The sequence below is a fragment of the Anomaloglossus baeobatrachus genome, chromosome 2 (assembly GCF_048569485.1).
Source record: "Anomaloglossus baeobatrachus isolate aAnoBae1 chromosome 2, aAnoBae1.hap1, whole genome shotgun sequence".
Lineage (NCBI taxonomy): Eukaryota > Metazoa > Chordata > Amphibia > Anura > Aromobatidae > Anomaloglossus > Anomaloglossus baeobatrachus.
The window spans coordinates 651,426,453-651,449,681 of record NC_134354.1 but is presented as its reverse complement, the minus strand read 5'-3'; the positions used below and the strand labels follow the sequence as shown (position 1 = coordinate 651,449,681).

Genomic DNA, 23,229 nt, shown 5'->3' with positions numbered 1-23,229 from the left:
AAGATGGGGGGACCTCACGTCGGGGTTTTTTTTAATTATTTATTTATTTTATTGCTAAATACAAGGCTAAGCACCCTTTAGTGCCACATGAAAGTCACTAAAGGGTGCCAGCTTAGAAAATGCAGGGAGGTGGGACATTATATAGGTCTTTCTCATCTAGCTATCTATCTATCTATTCATCTAGCCATCTTTCCCTCTATCCATTATCTGTCTATCGATTATCTATATTATTTATTGCAAAACCGCAGGGACCAACCTGCGGTAAATTCGCGACAAATCCGCGGCAAATCCGCATGCGTTTTTCCCGCGGATTTTTCCGCAGGTGCGGAAATCTTCAACTCCCAGAAGTGTCTCAAGAAATTTTCTTGAGAAAAATCATTTTTCCAGTGCGCACATAGCCTTAGTAGGTTTTTGTTGAAAACTGATTTTTGCCACTTACATAGTGTATTATAAAGTGTTATATATAAACTATGTAAGTGGCAAAAAAAACAGTTTTCAATAAAAACATACTAAATAATAACATTTAGTATATTGCTTATATTTAAGTGAAAAATGTATTGTAGTGCAATGTGAACATCAGACATTTAATCATTTTTATGATACAATAATCAAGATATTTAGATAGAACATAAAATATATTTATTGGAATACAACTTTAGAACACAAAAAACTGTAATAAATTGTAAATATGTAATATAATAATAATAATGTTTATTTCTCTGACGCCTTATTGGGGGACACAGGGCAATGGGTGTTATGCTGCCAATCCATAGGAGGACACTAAGTAGATGCAAAAGCATAGCTCCTCCTCTGCAGTATACACCCCCTGGCCGGGCCAGGCAAGCTCAGTTTTAGCTTAGTGTCTGTAGGAGGCACTTCCTTTCAAGGTTTGTTATTTTTTGAGGGCGACGGTTTCCTTTTGGGACCGATCTCCCACTACCATCAACGGGCGGGAACGTGGAGTGTCACCTCCACGTACCCCCTCCTGCGACGCTGGATCCTGGGCTGGACGACAGGTTCCACAGACACCGATTTTCCAAAGCCCAGGGTAGAGGCCTGTGCCCCTATAGCCCAATTCCTCAGCCCCTCTCTGCAGGCTCTGAGTTGAATATGACACCGGCGTAACCGGACACAGCAAGCTGGCTCTGCTATTTTCACTGCCTGGACGGAAGCAGTGTTTTAAGGTGAGATCCCCCCTGACTGGTTTCCCAGACAAAGGGAGAAAAGACGCTGCAGGGAAGCCCAGGACATTTACAAGGATCCTGCACACACAGTGTTAACTTTTCTCTAGCTTGCTGGCTGGAGGAGGGGGGGGGGGAAGTCCCTCCTGTTTGCAGAAAGTCCTGCAGATAATTTCCCAGTGGCAGGGGGGAGGGCCCAGGGCTCGGGGACTCACGCTGTTTATTTGCTCTGTTTATTTGCTTTAGCAGAAAAGCCGGCTGATAACCACCAGTGACAAGCTGTGTGCTAACTGGAGGGAGAGGGAGTAAAACTATCCGAAGCTCCCTTCCCGCGGTTTTTTTTTTTTTTTTACTACCCACAGCAGGGGGGGGCACACTGACTTCATCTTCCCGCTCTTTTAGCAATAAGCCCAGCCCCCCATTGCCGCGATAAGCCCTGCCCCCCTCAGGAATGCGTGCGAAGATCTCCATAGAGCTTAATCCTTCCTGAGGACAGGGCCATCGGCTGATTCTGGTGAGGTGCTTGCTTCAATTGTAGCTCTGCTGAGCATTGCTCCCCCTCCTGGCATACTCCTGTTAGGAACATGCAGAAAACTAAGGGCACTAAGAGTGCTAAGGCCTACATAGTCTATTATTCAGCCTGCACTGCCTGCCACGCTGAGCTACCACGTAAACACACCTCTTCTCTCTGTGAGTCCTGTGCCCCTATAGCCCCCCAAGACCCCCCTGCCACCACCGCCGTAACCGTCAGCCCAGAGCCTAGGGCCCCCAGCCCACCGGAATGGGCACAGTTTCTGTCCCAATCCATGGAAAAACTGTCACAGAACCTGGTTCTGGCTATGCAATGTCATCCTCCACACCCTTCTGGATCCCTGGATGGAACGCAGCCTGAGGATACCCCTATGGAGGATCCTTCTGAGGTAATCCAGGCACATGCTTCACCGGTTGCAGGGATCAGGAAAAGAGCACACGGCCGGGTGTCTCCAGCGGGCTCTCCCTCGGGAGCACACAGGGCAGGCTCTCCCACACGCTCCACAGCTTCTGAAGAGCTGGAGGAGGGAGAATGCTGTTTGTACCAGGAGGATTCCTTGGTTTCAGCCTCCCCAGATGATCAAACTGCAATAGACTCCCTTATAGCAGCAATCAACCAAACTCTGCATGTGGAGGATCCCCCATCCACTACTACTGACCATGCGGTCTCCTTTAAGAGGGCAAGGAAACCCCAAAAGGTTTTTGCTGATCACCCATAGTTTCAGGATATCCTCACAAAGCAAAGGGAGAAGCCTGACAGGCGCTTCGGTAACCGAAAACCCATGGAGTCCCGGTACCCTTTTGCCTCACCTGCCCTTAAGGGCTGGGCCGATCCTCCCTCGGTCGACCCCCCCCCCGGTCTCCCACCTTACCACAAAGACGCTACTGTCTTTACCCAATGGTTCCTCCATCAAGGACCCGACAGACAGACAGGTGGAGCACCTCGCCCGCTCTGCTTTTGAGGCTGCGGGTTCCTCCCTCTCGCCCTCCTTTGCCTCTGTGTGGGTCGCAAAGGCGATCTCGGTCTGGGCAGACTCCCTTAACACTTCGCTTGAGGAATCCCAAGTCACTCATACCTTCACAGAGGTAACAGCTCAAATTGCCGCTGCGGCGGAGTACCTCATCCAGGCCTCCATGGACACTGCTACCTGAGCAGCGTTTGCCGCCTCAAATACCATAGCCATCCGTAGAGCTCTCTGGCTCCGACAATGGCGAGCGGACTCTGCCTCCAAGAAGTCTCTCACGGGCCTTCCCTTTTTTCCAGACCGATTTGTTTGGCGAACGTCTGGACAAGCTCATTTCTGACGCCACGGGAGGAAAGAGTACCTCCCTCCCCCATCTGAAGTCCAGGACGTCCTTCACCAGACGTCCACAGTCCTCGTTCCGCTCCTTTCGGAACTCACTTGGTTGGTCGACATCCTGTGCTGTCCCTGCCACCAGCCGCGGACTACGCAGGGACCGACCTTCTCAGCTCTCCCCGAAACCCACTTCGTCATGGCAGCCTAGACCGAAACAGTCCAGGACTAGGGAAACTCGGCCACGACGGTTTCCCCCCTCATTACTCCTTCGGCGCCCCGGAAGACACACTCATTGTAGGAGGTCGACTGCGGCTCTTTCAACACATCTGGGCTGCCGCCTCAGACGACAAATGGGTGCGAGACCTTGTGTCTTCCGGTTACCACATAGAATTTCGGACCAGACCCCCGAGTCGGTTCTTTCTCTCAAACCCCCCAAAGACTCGAAAACGACGCAAAGCTTTTTTCTCAGCAATCCACTCGCTCCAAACAGCAGGAGTGATAATACCTGTCCCAGACGACGAGAAGTTCGGAGTTTTTTATTCCAACCTCTTTGTGGTCCCCAAAAAGGATGGGTCAGTTCGACCCATCCTGGACCTCAAACACCTAAACAAACATGTGCACGTACGGAGATTCAGAATGGAGTCCGTAAGGTCCATTATTGCATCCATGGTCGAAGGGGAATTCCTCGCCTCCATAGACATAAAGGACGCGTACCTGCACATACCAATCGCTCCAGATCACCAAAAGTTCCTCCGCTTCGCAATTCAGGACTCCCACTTTCAATTCGTACTCAACCCTTCGGCCTTGCCACCGCACCAAGGGTCTTCACCAAAGTCATGGCGGCCGCCATGAGCGTCCTTCACGCCAGGGGAGTAGTCGTTCTCCCTTGCTTGGACGACCTCCTCATCAAGGCCCCCTCCTTCCGCGACTGCTCAACCAGCGTACAGATCACTGTGGACACCCTATCCCGCTTAGGGTGGCTAGTGAATCTGGATAAATCATCCCCGATCCATCACGATCCATCACCTTCCTGGGCATGTCCCTGGACACCCGTCGGGGCTTGATCCTTCTCCCTCAGGACAAGGCGATTGCTCTTCAACGAGCCGTACGCTGCCTTCTACGTCCTCCGTCTCGCTCCATTCGATTCAGCATGAAAGTGCTCGGCAGGATGGTGGCGGCTATGGAAGCAGTACCCTTTGCTCAACTGCACCTCCGCCCACTGCAGCTAGCCCTTCTAGCAGCCTGGGACAAAAGCCCCTTCTCCCTGGACAAACATCTTCACCTGACGCCTTCAGTCAGGTATGCACTCCGCTGGTGGCTTCAGTCCTCATCCCTATCGAAGGGGAGATCTTTTCTCCCAGTGAACTGGCTGGTCCTGACCACGGACGCCAGCCTCCTAGGCTGGGGAGCAGTGTACCGGCACCACACTGCTCAAGGACGTTGGACGCCCCAGGAGTCTTTCCTACCCATAAATATCCTGGAACTCCGCGCGATCTTCCTCGCGCTCAGAGCGTTCTGCCCTCTGCTAGCGGGTCGTCAGATTCGAGTCCAATCGGACAATGCGACAGCTGTAGCCTATATCAATCGGCAGGGGTGCACCCGCAGCAAAGCAGCTTATCTCGAGGCCCACAAGATCCTCAGCTGGGCAGAATCGACGGGATGAGTGATATCAGCGGTACACATACCGGGGGTAGAGAACTGGGCAGCAGACTTTCTGGGTCGCCAAGGCCTGGCCGCCGGAGAATGGTCTCTCCACCCAGATGTGTTTCTACACATCTGCACTCGCTGGGGCACACCAGATGTGGACCTAATGGCCTCAAGGTTGAATGCAAAGGTACCCACGTTCATAGCCAGGTCAGGCGACCCGCAGTCCATCGGCGCGGATGCTCTAGTCTGCTCCTGGCACCACTTCCGCCTGCCTTACATATTTCCACCTCTACCCCTGCTGCCGCAGGTAATCAGGAAGATCAAGGTAGTGGGAGTCCTGGTGATACTGATAGCACCGGACTGGCCCAGGCGTGCCTGGTACGCCGAATTAGTACAAATGCTCACAGACGCACCGTGGCGCCTTCCAGACATCCCAGACTTGCTGACCCAAGGGCCCATTTCCCATCAGAACTCCAGAGCCCTGAAGCTGACGGCATGGCCATTGAGTCCTAGGTATTAACAAGAGCGGGATTCTCCCCCGCGGTTATTTCCACCATGATCAGCGCCCGAAAGCCTGCTTCATCCCGCATTTACCACTGTACGTGGAAAATCTTCCTTTCATGGTGTAGAGAAACTAACGTCCAGCCTATGCCTCTGGCCATCCCCAGAATTCTTGACTTTCTACAGTCTGGCTTGCAAGCGGGGTTGGCTCTCAGTTCACTTAAAGGGCAGATCTCAGCGCTCTCAATCTTCTACCAATGCCACCTGGCTCAAAAACCGCAAGTCAAGACCTTCCTCCAGGGCGTTTCCCATCTCGTTCCCCCGTACAAACGGCCGCTGGAACCATGGGACCTCAACCTCGTTCTGGACGGTCTCCAGAGGTCTCCCTTTGAACCCCTCAAGGAATCCTCCCTTGCTCTTCTGTCCTGGAAGGTAACATTCCTGGTGGCAATTACGTCCATCAGATGGGTTTCGGAGCTAGCAGCACTCTCTTGCCGCGAGCCTTTTCTGATCTTTCACCAGGACAAGGTGGTTCTGCGCCCCCTTCCGGATTTCCTTCCAAAGGTTCTTACCCCGTTTCATTTGAACGAGGACATTGTTCTGCCTTCCTTTTCTTCACACCCGGTTCATAGGGTGGAAAGGTCTCTGCATTCGTTAGACCTCGTCTGAGCTCTCAGATATTACATATCCAGGACAGCCCCCTTTAGGAAAACGGACTCTTTGTTCGTCATTCCTGAGGGGCCTAAGAAGGGACAGGCAGCTTCAAAGGCGACGCTGGCTCGCTGGATTCGCTCTGCGATGCAGGAAGTCTACCGCTTGCAACTCAAGCCCATTCCTAGTGGGCTGCGGGATCATTCCACTCGAGCAGTTGGCGCTTCGTGGGCCATTCGGCATCAGGCTTCAGTGGAACAGGTGTGTAAGGTTGCGACCTGGTCTAGCCTACATACGTTTTCAAAGCATTACAGAATTCATACCCAGGTTTCAACTGAGGCAAATCTGGGTAGGAAAATTCTGCAAACTGCAGTAGAGCACCTCTCTCAGTAGGCGCTCCAGGCTCTCTGGGCTGGTTCCTAGTCCTTGGGTTGTGTTGTCTTCTTTTATGTTTCCCACCCATGGACTGCTTTAGGACGTCCCATGGTCCTGTGCCCCCCAATGAGGTGTCAGAGAAAAACGGATTTTTGTGTACTCACCGTAAAATCGTTTTCTCTTAGCCATCATTGGGGGGCACAGCACCCACCCTGTTGCCCTGTTGGGCCTTGGCTCTCAGTACCTTATTTGGTTATGACTCTCTTTTTTTCTCATGTTCCTCTGTTGAGGTAAGTTTTTACTGGCTTTTTCTCCTACTGCTTGTGTACTAAAACTGAGCTTGCCTGGCTCGGCCAGGGGGTGTATACTGCAGAGGAGGAGCTATGCTTTTGCATCTACTTAGTGTCCTCCTATGGATAGGCAGCTTAACACCCATGGTCCTGTGTCCCGCAATGATGGCTAAGAGAAAACGATTTTACGGTGAGTACACAAAAATCCGTTTTTATATAGCGCCAACATATTCCGCAGCACTTTACAATCTGGTGAGGGGTTGTATAGACAAATACAAAACAAAATAGTACATAATTCAACAGCTACAGTAGGAATGAGGGCCCTGCTCGAAAGCTTACAATCTATGGATATATAATTACATATTGTGTTATACATGCACACACAAGATATATATATGTAATCCACTGTATATTACATATTGTATAACATATTTACAATTTATTACAGTTTGTGTTCTAAAGTTGTATTCCAATAAATATAGATATGGCTTACCGACTCCACAGCCCTGGTTAGCACTGTATCCAAGCTGTGCTGGGGTCCTGGGTTCAAATGCGCCCCCCCCCCCCCCCCCCCAAGAAAACATCTGCAAGGATTTTGTATGTTCTCCCCTTGTTTTTGTGGGTTTCCTCCGGGTTCTCCGATTTCCTCCCACACTCCAAAGACCTACAGATAGGGAATTTAAATTGTGAGCTCCAATGGGGACAGTGATGCTAACACCTGTAAAGCACTGTGTTATTAATAATGCTATATGAACAAGTAAAATAAATATTGAAACAAAAATGAATACTCATCTACCAATCCTTTTGCCATTCCACAAATCCGCTGCTTGTGTCCCCTGTCCATCTCCCAGCTTCCACAGCTTAATAGATCGTCCGAGTAGTGGACATCCCCTTTTAATCTTTTCTTCCAGTGTAGATGGAGTGTGACGGCTGCAGCTGCTCAGTGATCCCCTGCTGAAAGTGGCAGCGGTGTGCTGGGGCTTCTGTAGGGGCATCTATGTTAATTTTTTTGGGCCAATTTTGAATATAAAAATGTAGTGGGCAACCCCTTTTAATTGTCACCTTCATTACAACAGGCGAGTATTGATGTCAATTAAATCACTGTCCTGTATGGATACATTGGGTTCCCTGAGCAGAGGAACAGTTGGACTGGTTTTGGGTGTTGCATAATACTTCATATTTAGTCATGATCTCTAGATAACCAGTGACCTCTTATTCTTCCTACTGGTATAAAGAGAATCTGTTAGCAGGATTTTGCCATATAAGCTGAGAGCAGTATAATGTAGAGACGGAGATCCTGATTCCAGCGATGTGTCACTTACTGGGCTGCGAATTGTAGTTTTGATAAAAACACTTTTATGATCAGGATTTATTGTCACTAGAGGACTAGTAAACCTGCTGCCCTATAGTCCTCCATATTCATGAGCTCTATGTAACCCCACCACTGATGGGCAGCGTTTTTTGTATACTGTGCATAGGCATAAAGCTGCCAATCAGTGTAGTGGGCGGAGTTATACACAGCTCTGCATGTAGAGATCTTATAGATTTGCATTAAGCAGCCCAGTAAGTGACACATCACTGGAATCTGGGTCTCTGCCTCTACATTAGCTGCTCTCAGACGGAGTATCAACAAACTGGTGATACAATGCATTTACTTTACTATTAATTAGGACAAAAACAGCACGCTTATTTACATGTCTTCCATTCTCCATGTTTTAGTGGTGCCTGCCAGTTCCGTCTTCTGGTGACATTATGAGCCAGTGGGAAGCGATCTTGAGCCTGACTAATGTATTCCAAGAGAAGGTCTTAGATGTCTACAATGTGGAATTTCTCCCAGTTACGGTGCGGCAGTGCCTGGCTCCATGGATTGAATCACAAGACTGGTAAGAAAGGGGAGAACCAGCTCCAAATCATCTTTGACTGCGCCTGTTTTATTTGTTTAGTTCTGTGTTGGTTTTTGTGCCTCTTTTTTTGTTTGCACCCAGTTCATTATTTTTAAAGTCTATTTTATGTGTTTGCCTGTTATGTTTTTTTTCGATTTGTAGACAGAGTTTAGGGATTCCCAGATGTTTTCGTCTGATTCCGTAATTACGATATTTTTTTTTTAAATCGCTAAATATGGAGCAAATTCAGTCCCTTCCTGATGTATTTTTGAGTACGTTATCCAAAATAACAGTTTCAATCAAGTAAAGGGAGGGAAAAATGTAAATAGTGAATATTGAAATGTGGGTATGCATTGCTGCCCAGAAAATATATTAGGACCCAGTTGAGTTATACCTTGGTGTGGTAACTGGGCTCAAGTAAATTTGGCCAATTTTGTTTGCAAAATAACTAATTTTTTTCTACAAAATGTTTTCATGTTTTCTGGGCAGCAATGCATATTCTCATTTCAATACTCACTATTTTACATCTTTCAGTTATTTTTCCCTCCCTTTTACTTGAATGCAATGAAATGACAGCCCAGAGTCCTGATCTAAACCCAATAGAAAACCTCTGGAACATCCTTGGTGACAAAATTATGGCCAAGAAACTCACAATAGTTAAAGAACTTTGAAAGCGAGTTATTTTCCCCTCCCTTTTACTTGAATGCAACTGTTCTTTTGGATAATGTATGTATCTATGTTCAGTTTACACCAGTTCAGAGTAACCTTCAGTTTAGGAAGTTCTGGCAATTCTTCTATTTTGTATTTTTGAGTACACCAGTGTTTCTCTGCAAATCTTGCACCATTTTGTGAAATGTGCGACACGTTTGGTGCTAAAAAGATGCAGGAAAAAAAGACAATTTTATGATTTTAGCCAAATTAATAAATCGCTTGCATCATTACGAAGAGTGTGGTGCCAAAAACAACAATCAGTTCTTTGAAAATGGCATCAAAACCTAGTTTGTTTTTTTTTGACAAACTACAACATTTTTTTTTTCACCACTTGAATAACAAAAAAAGAAATAATTACCATACTTGTTTGGTATCTTTGTGCTCGTAGTGAGTCATTTCGAGTATGTACATACCAAACATGTATAGTTTTTTCTTTTATTTAATTGGTTTAAAAAAAAATTGGTTTTGGCGCCACTTTACGAGACTTGTAACATTTTCATTGTTCAGGATCTGAGGCTAATCGATCGCTTATGTTTTGTGCCCTGAGCTGACATCTTTACTGATACCATTTTTGGGGAGATGCAATTTGTATTTTATTGTAATGTTGCGGTTGCCCAAAAAACGTAATTCTGTTGTTTTGAATTTTTTTTTTCTTCATTACGCTGTTTAGGGTTCATTCAGACGACCGTTCCGTTTGTCCTGTTCAGTTCCTTTTTTTTGCAGACCTACTGACAGGACCATCTTTTCAATGTCTTTTGTGTAGGATCGGATGGTACACAGTAGCACGTCCGTGTGCATCAGTTTGACAGTTCCTACAAAAATACACATCGGATGTCGTATGTCCGTTCCGTTATTATGGAACATGTCCTAATCTGTTCCGTAATTGGGGACTGTGACACAATACAATCAATTGGTCCGCAAAATACCCAGAAGCCACATGGAAGAACTTCCATGTGACTTCCATCGGGTGCCCCTGCAGGCTGTGTCCCGCTCTCCCGCCAGCCCCACGGCTGCCCGCACTGCAGTGTGTCAGCATCTGCCTGCAGAGCAATGTGCAAGTAGCCGCGAGGATGATAAGCGCCCACATCAGGCGGTTAGCTCACATTTTTACCTGCTGTGACGATCTCCTCTGCACTCCTGATGTCACTGCTTGTCACGGACTTCCATGTCCACCACGTTCTCACATCAATTCTCACGAGCGGCCCGAGACTGTGACTAGCAGTGACGTCACGTGCAGCTTGTCATACTTCGCTATGAACGCGGCTGACATTGGAAGTCAGTAGCGATTGCTGACGTCAGGAGTGCAGCAGACTTCATCACTGCACGCAATGATCTGACCTAACGTCTTGATGGCAGCACTCATCAACCCCTGCGGTGACCTGGGCTGACCTATTGATGTTAACTCAGGTCACTGTACTGCTCTTCTGGCCAGTGGGGAACATTCTGTTCTTCATTTACTGGGACAGTGAGTATGGAATGGATCATCGTGGGACCCTCTTATTTTATTACGCTGGACCCGGATTTGATTGTTCTTGCCAATAAATTGGTGAAAGAGGGAGTATGTTGGGGATTGTTTTTTCAAATAAAAATTTGTTTGTTGTCTATTTTTTTTTATTACTGACTGGGGTAGTAATATCGGGTATCTGATAGACGCCGTGATATCACTAATCCCAGGGCTTGATACCAAGTGAATATTACACAGCTGGTATCAACCCCTTATATTACTCCATTTGCCACCACACCAGGGAAACGGGAAAAGCGCCAGGATTGGCACGTCTAATGGATGCGCCACTTCTTGGTCAGCTACGGCCTGCTATTTTTAGTCTGGGGAGGGTCCAATAACTGTGGACCTCCCTAGTCTGAGAATACCAGACCACAGCTGTCCGCTTTACCTTGGCTGGTGATCCAATTTGGAGGACCCTATGTCTTTTGTTTTAAATTATTTATTTAATTTAAAATAACAGCATGGGGTGCCCTCTGTAGTCTGCAGCCGTCTGCTTTACCCTAGCTGGCTACAAAAAATAGTGGGGACCCCACATTGTCTTTTTTTTAATTATTATTTTTTGGCTAAATACAAGGCTAAGCACTCTTTAGTGCCACATGAAAGGCACTAAATGGTGCAAGATTACAAAATGCAAGGGAGTGGAACATTATATATGTCTATCTATCTATCCCTCTTATCCCTCTATCTATCCCTCTATCTATCTATTTGCTTCCACTTTTTTTTTTTTGCGGTCTGCAACAAAAGTAAAGCCAGACAGACGATACACGGACTATATATGAAATGGAATGGATACGGATGTCACACGGATGCATCCGTGGAAAAACAGGACCGTTTTTTGTGGACTGCAAAAATGGGACGGTCGTGTGAATGTAGCCTCACTGATCAAATTATTTTATTTTTTTCAATGGGTCAAAAGTGGGCTGACTTGAACTTGTGGGTTTTTTTTTAAAAACTTTTTTTATTTTGTATATTTAGAAACTTTCTTTTTTCCCCCACTTTTTATTGTATTTCTAGTCCCCTTAAGGGTCTTGTTGCTGCGATCATCCAATCACTTGCCCTGCACCAGCAGTGCTCTGTATAGCAGAAATTATGACTTCCTATGAGAACTGGCCCGCAGCCGGCATTCATAGAAAGCTCATCATGACAGACAAAGGGGTCATCAGCTAACCCCCAGGTGTCATGACAACTTATCGGCGCTCCGCAATCACGTCACAGGGTCGTCAATGGGAGCGGGGGGAATGAGGCACCCCCGCCGACGTGTGTTAAATCCCGCTGTCAGAGATTGACAGGAGGATTTAACTGGTTAACCACCGCGAGCGAATATATGATCCACGGCTGTTAGACAGATGCTGGCTGATCGGATCAGCCAACGTGCAGGGGAAGATGCGGGCTCAGCGTGTGAGCCTGCATCAAAGGCAGGGACACGAGCTATGCGGGCGTCACACGGGACGATCTATCGTGCGATGCATCGTCAGGGTCACGGTTTTCGTGACGCACATCCGGCATCGCTTGCGACGTCGTCTTGTGTGACACCTCCGAGCGACGCTGACTCGTTCACAAATCGTGAGTCGTGTACTCGTTTAATTTAAAAAAAATCTTTTAATTTTAATGGCGCCAGTTGTTCATCGTACTCGGGGCAGCGCACATCGCTCCGTGTGACACCCCGTGAACGATGAACACATCTTACCTGCGTCCCGTGGCACCCGCCGGCAATGCGGAAGGAAGGAGGTGGGTGGAATGCTTTCGTCCCGCTCATCTCCGCCCCTCCGCTTCTATTGGCCAGCCGCTGTGACTCCGAACGTCCCTTCCCCTTCAGGAAGTGGACGTTCGTCGCCCACAGCGAGGTTGGTCAGCAGGTAAATACGTGTGACGGCGGTTTAACGACTTTGTGCCCGTAACGCACAAACGACGGGGCGGGTACGATCGCTCGTGCAATCACATGATAGGTCGTACCGTGTGACGCCCGCATTACAAGTACATCCAAGGTCGGGAAGGGTTGTTGACTACTGGACATCTGTTCCTGAATATATCTCAAAGCTGCATCAAAATAATCTATAGTTGCCTCCAGTTGTAGTGCGGCTGCTCCATCAGTGTCAGATCCTCTGTAAGTAACCTGACATGGACAATATCAGGGATTGCTGCGGCAAGTCAGTGGCTGCTGATTGACTGCACCCCTCACTCCTTTATCCATGCGGGAGGAAAGCTGCAGATCGCCAGATGTGGGAGGAGAAAGGAGAAGTGACAACAATCTGGGAAATAACTATAGCATTTTTATTTTTTTTACGTATACTTTAGGGCTAACAAAGTGATTGTCTGTCATTGACAAGGCCTGTAAGTGTAGAAGTCGAAATGTAATTGTAGTAAAACATAGGAAACGACACTGAGGTTGAGAATTGTACATTAAGTGTAGTCATAGAGCCCTGCACAATAACCATTATGTCTGTGGATTATCAGTATATATTTTTTTTCCATCACCTTGTGGTTTTCTAGACCATAGTATATAAAGAAAACTCGTCCATTGCATTGATTGGCTGGATGTTATTGTGGACCGCCTCTTATGTTATTTGGATTTATGATTGTAAGCACTTTTTAGTACGTGTAATTAGTTTTCACTTCTCCATTTTCTTTCCATACCCGGGCAAGATGTCTGATCTCATAACCTCGCACAAAAAATAGAATCAACATTATTTTGTTTAAGAAATGATCACTCAATTAAAGAGGTCCTTAATGGATTTTTGGATCCTGCAGATCTCTCGGGTGCTGCCACTGTCCTCTTGGATGTGCTGTGATCGATAAAAACTCTGATCCTTGCAGTTTAACCTCTGTTAACCCATTGAGCACCCTTTTCCCCCTCAGAGGCAAAGTATATTGGGATACCGATCAGTGGTATGCTGATATAACACAATACAGAAGCATTGCAGTGTAATATATGAGTACCTGAGGCTCAGCCAGGTTTAAATACCACAGTGGGATGGAAATATGAAAAAGAAATTTAGGCCGTGAAAGGGAATTTGTTAGCAGGTTTTGCTACCTCATTTTAGAGCAGCATGGTGTAGGCAAAGGGATCCTGAATCCAGTGATGTATCACTTAGATTACTTCAGAACTTTGAGATTTAGCCATGTAGCAGAGCTGAGAATCCTGTCCCACCCACCCCAGACTCTGAGGTGTCAATCACAGCAGTGGGCGTGCCAGACTGTTATGCTCTTGTAGTCCAAGCAATTAAAAGTCCTGCTGCTTAAACCAACATAGCAAATAAACAACAGATTGGACCTTGACAATACAGGCATCCCTGAGTTCTATGTTTTAACCCTTGCAGCATGCTGTCTTCAGCAAAAACCTGTTGCCATATTCCCTTTAAGGATGGAAGTAATTTGCTTCTTGTGGATACATACTTATCATTGGCCCCATCACAACTTGATGGTTGAATATAGGAAGCTCCCACTCTCTGTCTTACCACCTAGCTACCACAGTCATTACTGACTTAAGCATCAAAGGGGTTAATAAGCAATGAATCAACCAGGCTCCTGCAGTCTGTGAAGGTATAGGGGCAGTACCATCCGATCATATCGATCTGACATGGCGTCTCATTTTTCCAACTCCCCCTCCCAAAAAAAGTCACAAAAACTCACACAGCAAAAAGCGAGCCCTCACGCAGATTGTGAACGAAGGAACAGAAAGTCAAAACTGTTTTCCCGGGAGACATGTAGAAGAATTCCCTCTACATTTTAATAGCCTTGATTGAGATGAGGACTTGCTGGTTTTTTTTTTTTTTTAAATCTTTTGTTCCTTTAAAAGTAAAACAAAGAAATGTTCTTGTGACATAAAAACCACAGAGGAAAAAAAATCATGTGACCCAGACTTGTGTGGTTGGTGTCACTTTTGAAGAATTAGAACTTTCCTGCTGATAACCCACATGCAGAGGAATATAACAAACCAGACCAAAATCTTTTAATATGTTTCCAGCCTTTAAACGCATAATTTGTAATAACCGTGGTATTTTTTTCCATGGCATCATATTGAGCAAGATTTCGCTTTTAACACTAGAAGTCCCAGAGCGGGGTCATTTAACATTTCTACCATTAAAACCCTATGGAGCTCGAAATTCCTGGGACTTCCAGTGCTAAGTCCCCCATATTTATTAATATTATAGGTAATGTTGTCTAACGCTGTTGACTTCTAGAGGGCTGGGCGACCATCAAATGTTTATGGAGGCCTCCCAAGACTAAGGAAGTGCCCAGATACATGGAGATTTTTTGTTTACTCTTACCAACCTGTGGCTGATAGACACCGCTGATCAGGAACACCAAAGCAGATCGGCGGTTGTTTACTAATTTGTTTGGGCTGACCGGCTGTACTTTCATGTGTACAGAACGATCAATAATACAATCTGTGTGCATAAAGTATCACTGATCTCGGAAGCATGTGCCCTGGAGAATGATGATCTATATGCCAGCTTAGAAATCATTTCACCAGTCGAGTGTGAGCAATTGTTAGTTTATCAGGCTGATTATCAGTAGATCTGCCTTCTTAGGAACGCGTGATCCCAATAATCGTCCAGTGTGAATTCACCCTAACCCACCGCCAAAGGTGCCTGACAGCTATTCTGTCTCTTCTATATGTTACAAAAGTATGCATGCTCAGCCTAAACAAGGATACATGTGTGTAAGAGCTGTCAGAGCTGTAAAGGGTGTAACGAGTATCTCTACTCACTTGTATTTCCGTGTCTACCGTGTTGTTCTTTATCACATAACTATACTCCTTATTTTGGCTGTTGATGCAGTTGGAGTGTGCACTGTATTTCTGGCAGCAGAGGCTTCCATTGTGTAATTCTTTTTATTCCACCTTGCAGGAGGCTAGCCGCGAGGGATCTGTCATTAGCTACCGTCCTGTTTCAGAATCTTTTTGAAAACTTAGACACCCAGTTCAGCCGATTCACAGAGACTCATGAAGTGGTGCAAGCGAATAGCATACGCAACTTCAAGCTGAAATTACAGGTAGGATATCTTTTCCCATTTTGGTTGTGTTTTTGGGGCTCCATCTGGAAATTAAGATTACTGCAATTCTGCATGCAAGTCTTCATAAGATTCATATCATAGGTATATGTCCATATTCATGGAAAAATAAGCAGTACTCCCTGCTTATCTGTGAGGTGATCCGTAGCTCAGTAACCCGAGGTTGTTATGGTGATGACCCAGGGTTGCCATGGCAGCAATCGGGTCCCTGTGATTGCATTACAGGGACCCGATCGTCAGGGAGAGTTAAGAGATTCCTCTCCCTACCTCCTAAATGCTGCAATCACATTGATCGCAGCATTCAGGGGGTTAAACTGCTAGAAGTGACGCGGTCACCACTCCGGGCAGTGAGAGCTGGTGGCAATCGCTGGTGTTCAGCGCCTGAACCCCCGCGATCGCCATGACTTTAAAAAAAAAAAAAAACGCAATTAAAAAAATATGCTCTTTTTTTTCAGCTGCTTTTTTCATGCCGAAACATACTTATTTATGTGCAAAAAAATCTGCATACAAAAAAGCAATGTGTTCACATAGCCTAAAAAAAGCTCAAAAGCCTGAACATAAAACGTAATACCCAGCAAGTTGTTTTTATGCTCATTTCAGGGGCTGCTCTGTCCCTCCGAGTCCCTCCCAGCTCTGTCCTTACTGTTCCCACTCTTTCCCTCCCTGCTCTGTGCGATCTGCACCATACACAGCGACCGCTCTGTTGTCAGCTCAGATTTGTAATAATCGGCCAGTAACAGAGCAGTGTCTATTAGAAAATAGCTTAGATTATAGCATTAAATAGATAGGGATTTAAATCAAATTTACTTTTACCTTCAGACCACCCCTTTAGATTAAATCAGATTACCAATTTACAAAAGAGCCAAATGTTAAGTGTCTGTATGTATCCTGCAAAAAGAAACCCCACACGGGTAGAGAGTTAAAATAAATTATTCATTAAGGAACTGAACATACATGTTTCACATATCCTATTGTAATCTATACTATGTTACAAAATGCCGATCACGCTTTTTTTTTTTAGAATTATTTAACTTGACATCAATAAACAAAATGTAAACCATGGAGATACATTGCACATAGAAGAATGCAAACCATTTTAGGAAAAACAAGCTATAAAATGGACTGTCAAAAGTTTTTACAGAGCTGCGACAGCGTCCAGTTCCCCAGTGGTTGGAAGACAAAACAGCTCAACCGAAGGGATTGAAAAGAGGGAGATAGCGAGGGAACAAAGAGAGAACGAACGATAGGAAGAGGAGAAAAAAGGATAAGGGGGAAAAAAATGGGGGGGGCAGTAAGGGGAGGAAGGGGGTGGGGGCAAGGGCCATCCCTCCATACACCTTCATCCACAAGGTATCTCTTTCCGTCTATCTCAGTGCCTCCTTATTCGTCTTGTCTGTTGGAAGTCGATCCAATAGTACCAGGTGGCCCAGAACTTCTAGTAAGTTTCAAGGATCGAAGATGTCAGGTCCTCCATATGCATAATATCGTTAACCCTCTCGATCCACTGTGACACGGTGGGATGGGTAACTATCCTCCAGTTCGGGGTCACACACAAGCAGGCCGCCATAATTAGAAAGCTCAAGATCGAACATTTGTATGCAGAAGCTGACATTTCGCTGTGCTGCAGCAGGTATAATGCCGGCCTCATTTCTCCTGCATACCCCGTTATTTTGAGGATAATCTGACTGTCCAAAAGGGCTGCAGCACACTACACTCCCAAAAGATTGTAGGAAAATGCCCTCTGCACCGCCAACACATTGGGTCCACTGAAGGAAACATTGAGTATAAACTAGAGGAGACTCTGTACCAGCGTGAGAGAAGTTTGTAATTCGCATCTTGTAATCTCGAGCTAAAGGACGTCTTATTGGCTAGACAAAATATATTGACTCGCTGTTCCAGTGGGAAGGTTACATCTAAGTCTTTTTACCATTGCAGAATGTAGGGGGCAGGTGGCTGATGGCTGATCCGGGGGCGAAGCCAACAGGGAGTAGGACATTGAGAGAGTATGTTGGATAGGTCCTGATGCTAGGCAGATTCAAAAAGAGTCTTATCCATCAAAAACTGCGTCCTAGGTGGAAGTATGTTCAAGAAATGCTTCATTTGGGAACTTCTCCAGTTCTCCAGTGGCACTGGATCTGAAGCAGCGATCAGCTCTTCAAGTGAGGGACAGTCCGAGTCCCTACTCCACCCCGCTACTGTCAAAACCTGATCTACTCTATGCGAAAATGGGATTCAAAGAGCCGGGACTAAAGCCTCGGTGACTGAGAATTGGTGCAAGATTCGAGAGGGGGGGAATCACCACCCTGCCCACTAACTGATCCAAGCAAATTTTTAGTGTGGGCCCAATTGTAGGATGCAATTTCCGGGGGATGGGGGCAGCAGAGGCGGCCCAGGGGAGAGTGTATAATGAGATGTCTGAAAAGCTCTGTTCTATCTGGGCCCATGCCTTATGTCTGTTTCTACACCAGTCAACAATCGGCGCCATGTGGGAAGCCATGTGGTACAGCTTGAGGTTCAGGAGGCCAATTTTCCCTTCAGCTTTGGGTCTACATAGGACAGCACATTTAACCCTAGCTCCCTTGCTGACCCAGATAAGGGTCATTTCAATTCCATTTACTGTTTTGAAGAAGGCTGAAGGGACTGCAATAGGCAGGGCCTATAGCAAATATAATAGTCTCGGAAGGACATTAATTTTGAAGATTTGGCACTAGCCAAACCAGGTAAAGCTAGATTTGGACTACCTCTCACAGTCTGCTCTAATAGTTGTAAGACGTCCCGGGAAATTGCATTGGTATAACTTTGGAAGGGATGCAGTAATCTTTATTCCTAGATAGCTTAACGTTTTCGCTGCCAATTTAAAGCTAAAAGCTCCTTTAAGGTGATTCACAAGCGGGGGAGGAAGACCAAAATCCAGAGCCTCCGATTTGGAAAATTAATTTTGAAGTTAGAGAGGCGAGAGTAGCTGCGGAATTCCACCTTTAGATTAGGGAGCGAGATTCTAGGGTTGGTGATAAAGAAAAGGAGGTCATCCGCATAAGCGGCAATTTTGTGTGTGGAGGAGAGAATTTTTATCCTGTTAATATTCCTATTAGCCCGAACATGTCTAAGAAAGGGCTGGATGGTTAGTACTAAAATCAGAGGGAAAGAGGGCAGCCCTGCCGCATCCCGTTCGATATGCTAAAAGAGTCAGATAGGATACCGTTCACCCGCACTGTGGCCGACGGGGAGGAATAAAAGGACAACACCCAATGCAACATTTTACTTCCCAATCCAATATGTGCTAGAGTTTCTTCCATAAAGGTCCAATTTACTCTATCGAAAGCCTTCTCGGCGTCAGTTGAAAGGAGCATTAACGGCATATGGGCAAGTTTGGCTCTATGGATTAGGTTTATCACCCTGGTGGTGTTGTCCCGTGCCTCCCTCCCCATCATAAACCCTGCCTGGTCTGGGTGAACAATGCCTTAAAATAGCGGCGCCAACCTGGAGGAGAGAATTTTGGCAAAAATTGTGCTGAGTATTTCCCCGGTTTGTGGATCAACGGAACGTGCGCTGCATAGATCACACTTTTAATCTTTATACTGTACTTAATTATTCAATATTGGAAGCTTAGAATAATCATGCACTTTCAGGTTATATGAATCTCTCATCTGTTTAAAGCTATCTAATAATTATCTGCAGGAGTTTTCAGTTTTTGAATTTATTGCAATTTTTTATCTTGAATATTGGATTGCCATAGTCAATATTATCTACATACACTCACCCTCCTTCCAAAACTCGTTTCTTCGTTTACTACATCCCTAGTATTTGGGTACTTACCGTATTTTTCCCTTTATAAGACGCACCTGATTATAAGACGCACCCCCAAATTTGGTGAAGGAATAGAGAATTTTTTAATAAATGGGGTCCGTCTTATAATGCCAGTGTCCGTCTAACAAATAATATAGGGTATATGTCCCTCATAGCCCCCTCATCCTAAAATTAGCCCCCTTAATCTGGATATGGCCACCTTATATTGAACACGTCCCCCAGTGATGCCACATTTTCCCTATGGCTGGCACACATCCTCTGTGGCAGGCAGACAGGGCCACTGTGGCAGGCAGACAGGGCCACTGTGGCAGGCAGACAGGGCCACTGTGGCAGGCAGACAGGCCCACTGTGGCAGGCAGACAGGCCCACTGTGGCAGGCAGACAGGCCCATTGTGGCAGGCAGACAGGGCCACTGTGGCAGGCAGACAGGGCCACTGTGGCAGGCAGACAGGGCCACTGTGGCAGGCAGACAGGGCCACTGTGGCAGGCAGACAGGGCCACTGTGGCAGGCAGACAGGGCCACTGTGGCAGGCACACATGACCCTCTGTTACATATCGCCCCCATGTTGCTGCTTTTAGTATAATAAACTCTTTACCTTCTGCAGCACAGTCCTGTCTCGTGTGTCCCTCCTCGGGGTTGAACTCCTCCTGTCTCCTGCACTTCCTACTTCCTAGTTCTAGTGGAGGTCATGTGATCAGGACAGCAGAGAGAGATATCTCTGCATGCCTAATCACAGCCAGCAGGAGGGAGACCTGGCAGACGCTGGAGGAGGTGAGTAAAGAGTTTATTATTTTACTATGGGCAGCACGGGAGGCCATATCTAACACAGGGGGAGGGGGGATCCTGTGCAATCAAAGGTAAGCACAGGCAGATAATATGCACAGCTCCCCCAGACCATCAGCGTGATGCAGTTTCTGCACCACGCTTCTGATGGACAGCGGCTGTGCATATTATATGAGCGGGAGCAGGAGATCAAACGCTGCCGCTCCCAGCCCCAAGCAGTCCCCAGCACCGCTCCAGAGCTGCCCGCACCTCCACTGGACTCTGTGTTTATATATATATATATATATATATATATATATATATATATACACACACACACACACCCCTCCCGTATATTCGGATTATAAGACGCACCCCCTACTTTCCTCCAAAATTTGGGGGAACAAAAGTGCGTCTTATAAAGCGAATTGATTTAACAAGCCAGACCTGGTGGCATCAGGATCATGTGCAGTAAAAAGGGAATATAAATGTAAGGAGGTAAATGGATTGTCACGCTCACCCTTGAAGACACAAATCGTATTGATGTAATGTGAAATGTATTGTGTTTCTGTATAATATATGCTGTAATAGAGTTATGTAGAGCAATGCATAGGAATGTACAGTCAGGGCCAGAAATATTTGGACAGTGACACAAGTTTTGTTATTTTAGCTGTTTACAAAAACATGTTCAGAAATACAATTATATATATATATATAATATGGGCTGAAAGTGCACACTCCCAGCTGCAATATGAGAGTTTTCACATCCAAATCGGAGAAAGGGTTTAGGAATCATAGCTCTGTAATGCATAGCCTCCTCTTTTTCAAGGAAGCATTGTTGACCTTAGGGAGATCAACATATCCACTGCGGAGACACCATCACGTGTTTCTCAACGCAGTGATTCTAGAGCAAAGCCCCCTGGGAAGTATGCAAATGAGAAAGCCGCGGAGACACCATCACATGTTTCTCAACGCTGGCAGGAAACTAGCCAGGTCTTTCACCGGGAAGGAACAACCACGGGAAGGGCAGTCTCCAGTCAAGGAGACCACCTATACCAAACATGGTATCCATCCACAGACAGCCGTTTCGGGGTATTTGCCCCTCATCAGTGGTGAGTGGTGAAAGACCTGGCTAGTTTCCTGCCAGCGTTGAGAAACATGTGATGGTGTCTCCGCGGCTTTCTCATTTCCTCTTTTTCAAGGGACCAAAAGTAATTGGACAAGGGACTCTAAGGGCTGCAATTAACTCTGAAGGCGTCTCCCTCATTAACCTGTAATCAATGAAGTAGTTAAAAGGTCTGGGGTTGATTACAGGTGTGTGGTTTTGCATTTGGAAGCTGTTGCTGTGACCAGACAACATGCGGTCTAAGGAACTCTCAATTGAGGTGAAGCAGAACATCCTGAGGCTGAAAAAAAAGAAAAAATCCATCAGAGAGATAGCAGACATGCTTGGAGTAGCAAAATCAACAGTCGGGTACATTCTGAGAAAAAAGGAATTGACTGGTGAGCTTGGTAACTCAAAAAGGCCTGGGCGTCCACGGATGACAACAGTGGTGGATGATCGCCGCATACTTTCTTTGGTGAAGAAGAACCCGTTCACAACATCAACTGAAGTCCAGAACACTCTCAGTGAAGTAGGTGTATCTGTCTCTAAGTCAACAGTAAAGAGAAGACTCCATGAAAGTAAATACAAAGGGTTCACCTCTAGATGCAAACCATTCATCAATTCCAAAAATAGACAGGCCAGAGTTAAATTTGCTGAAAAACACCTCATGAAGCCAGCTCAGTTCTGGAAAAGTATTCTATGGACAGATGAGACAAAGATCAACCTGTACCAGAATGATGGGAAGAAAAAAGTTTGGAGAAGAAAGGGAGCGGCACATGATCCAAGGCACACCACATCCTCTGTAAAACATGGTGGAGGCAACGTGATGGCATGGGCATGCATGGCTTTCAATGGCACTGGGTCACTTGTGTTTATTGATGACATAACAGCAGACAAGAGTAGCCGGATGAATTCTGAAGTGTACCGGGATATACTTTCAGCCCAGATTCAGCCAAATGCCGCAAAGTTGATTGGACGGCGCTTCATAGTACAGATGGACAATGACCCCAAGCATACAGCCAAAGCTACCCAGGAGTTCATGAGTGCAAAAAAGTGGAACATTCTGCAATGGCCAAGTCAATCACCATATCTTAACCCAATTGAGCATGCATTTCACTTGCTCAAATCCAGACTTAAGACGGAAAGACCCACAAACAAGCAAGACCTGAAGGCTGCGGCTGTAAAGGCCTGGCAAAGCATTAAGAAGGAGGAAACCCAGCGTTTGGTGATGTCCATGGGTTCCAGACTTAAGGCAGTGATTGCCTCCAAAGGATTCGCAGCAAAATATTGAAAATAAAAATATTTAGTTTGGGTTTGGTTTATTTGTCCAATTACTTTTGACCTCCTAAAATGTGGAGTGTTTGTAAGGAAATGTGTACAATTCCTACAATTTCTATCAGATATTTTTGTTCAAACCTTCAAATTAAACGTTACAATCTGCACTTGAATTCTGTTGTAGAGGTTTCATTTCAAATCCAATGTGGTGGCATGCAGAGCCCAACTCGCGAAAATTGTGTCACTGTCCAAATATTTCTGGACCTAACTGTATAATGTAAGGTATAGTAATGTATAAGATGTAGCAGTATTGATAACTTATGTGAATTGGGCTAAGGTGTAAAACATAGCAGTGTTGGTAAGGTATTATAATGTTTGTACAGAACTGGGTGAAAGGTTAAGTCTACCCAGCAAAAGAATGAAAGGTCAGAGACAGTTAACAGTTCGCATTAGCCCACAGTGAGGCTAGAGTGCAGGGAAGGAGACTGTTTTTCCAGTTAGTGTTTCATGGAGACCTTTAGGGCTCGTGCGCACGCTGCGTAATTTACTGCATTTACGCAGCATTTAGCACTGCAGCGTAAGCGCATGCGTCCTGCGTTCCCAGCACAATCTATGAAGATTGTGCATAATCCGTATGCACTATGCTTTTTTGAACGCAGCGATTTGAGTGTCAGAAATTTGCCAAAATCTCTGC

The 23,229-nt window shown here is 46.0% G+C and overlaps 1 protein-coding gene across 2 annotated transcripts in view; it reads left to right on the top strand.

Moving 5' to 3' along the window:
• Nucleotides 1-23,229, top strand: part of STAT2 (signal transducer and activator of transcription 2) — a 180,978-nt gene that overhangs the window by 13,553 nt on the left and 144,196 nt on the right. For both annotated transcript variants that reach the window (XM_075337007.1, XM_075337005.1), the window contains exons 2-3: nt 8,194-8,357; nt 15,423-15,567. In XM_075337007.1, the coding sequence (XP_075193122.1) occupies nt 8,194-8,357; nt 15,423-15,567 (309 nt within the window). The remainder of the gene's footprint in view (nt 1-8,193; nt 8,358-15,422; nt 15,568-23,229) is intronic.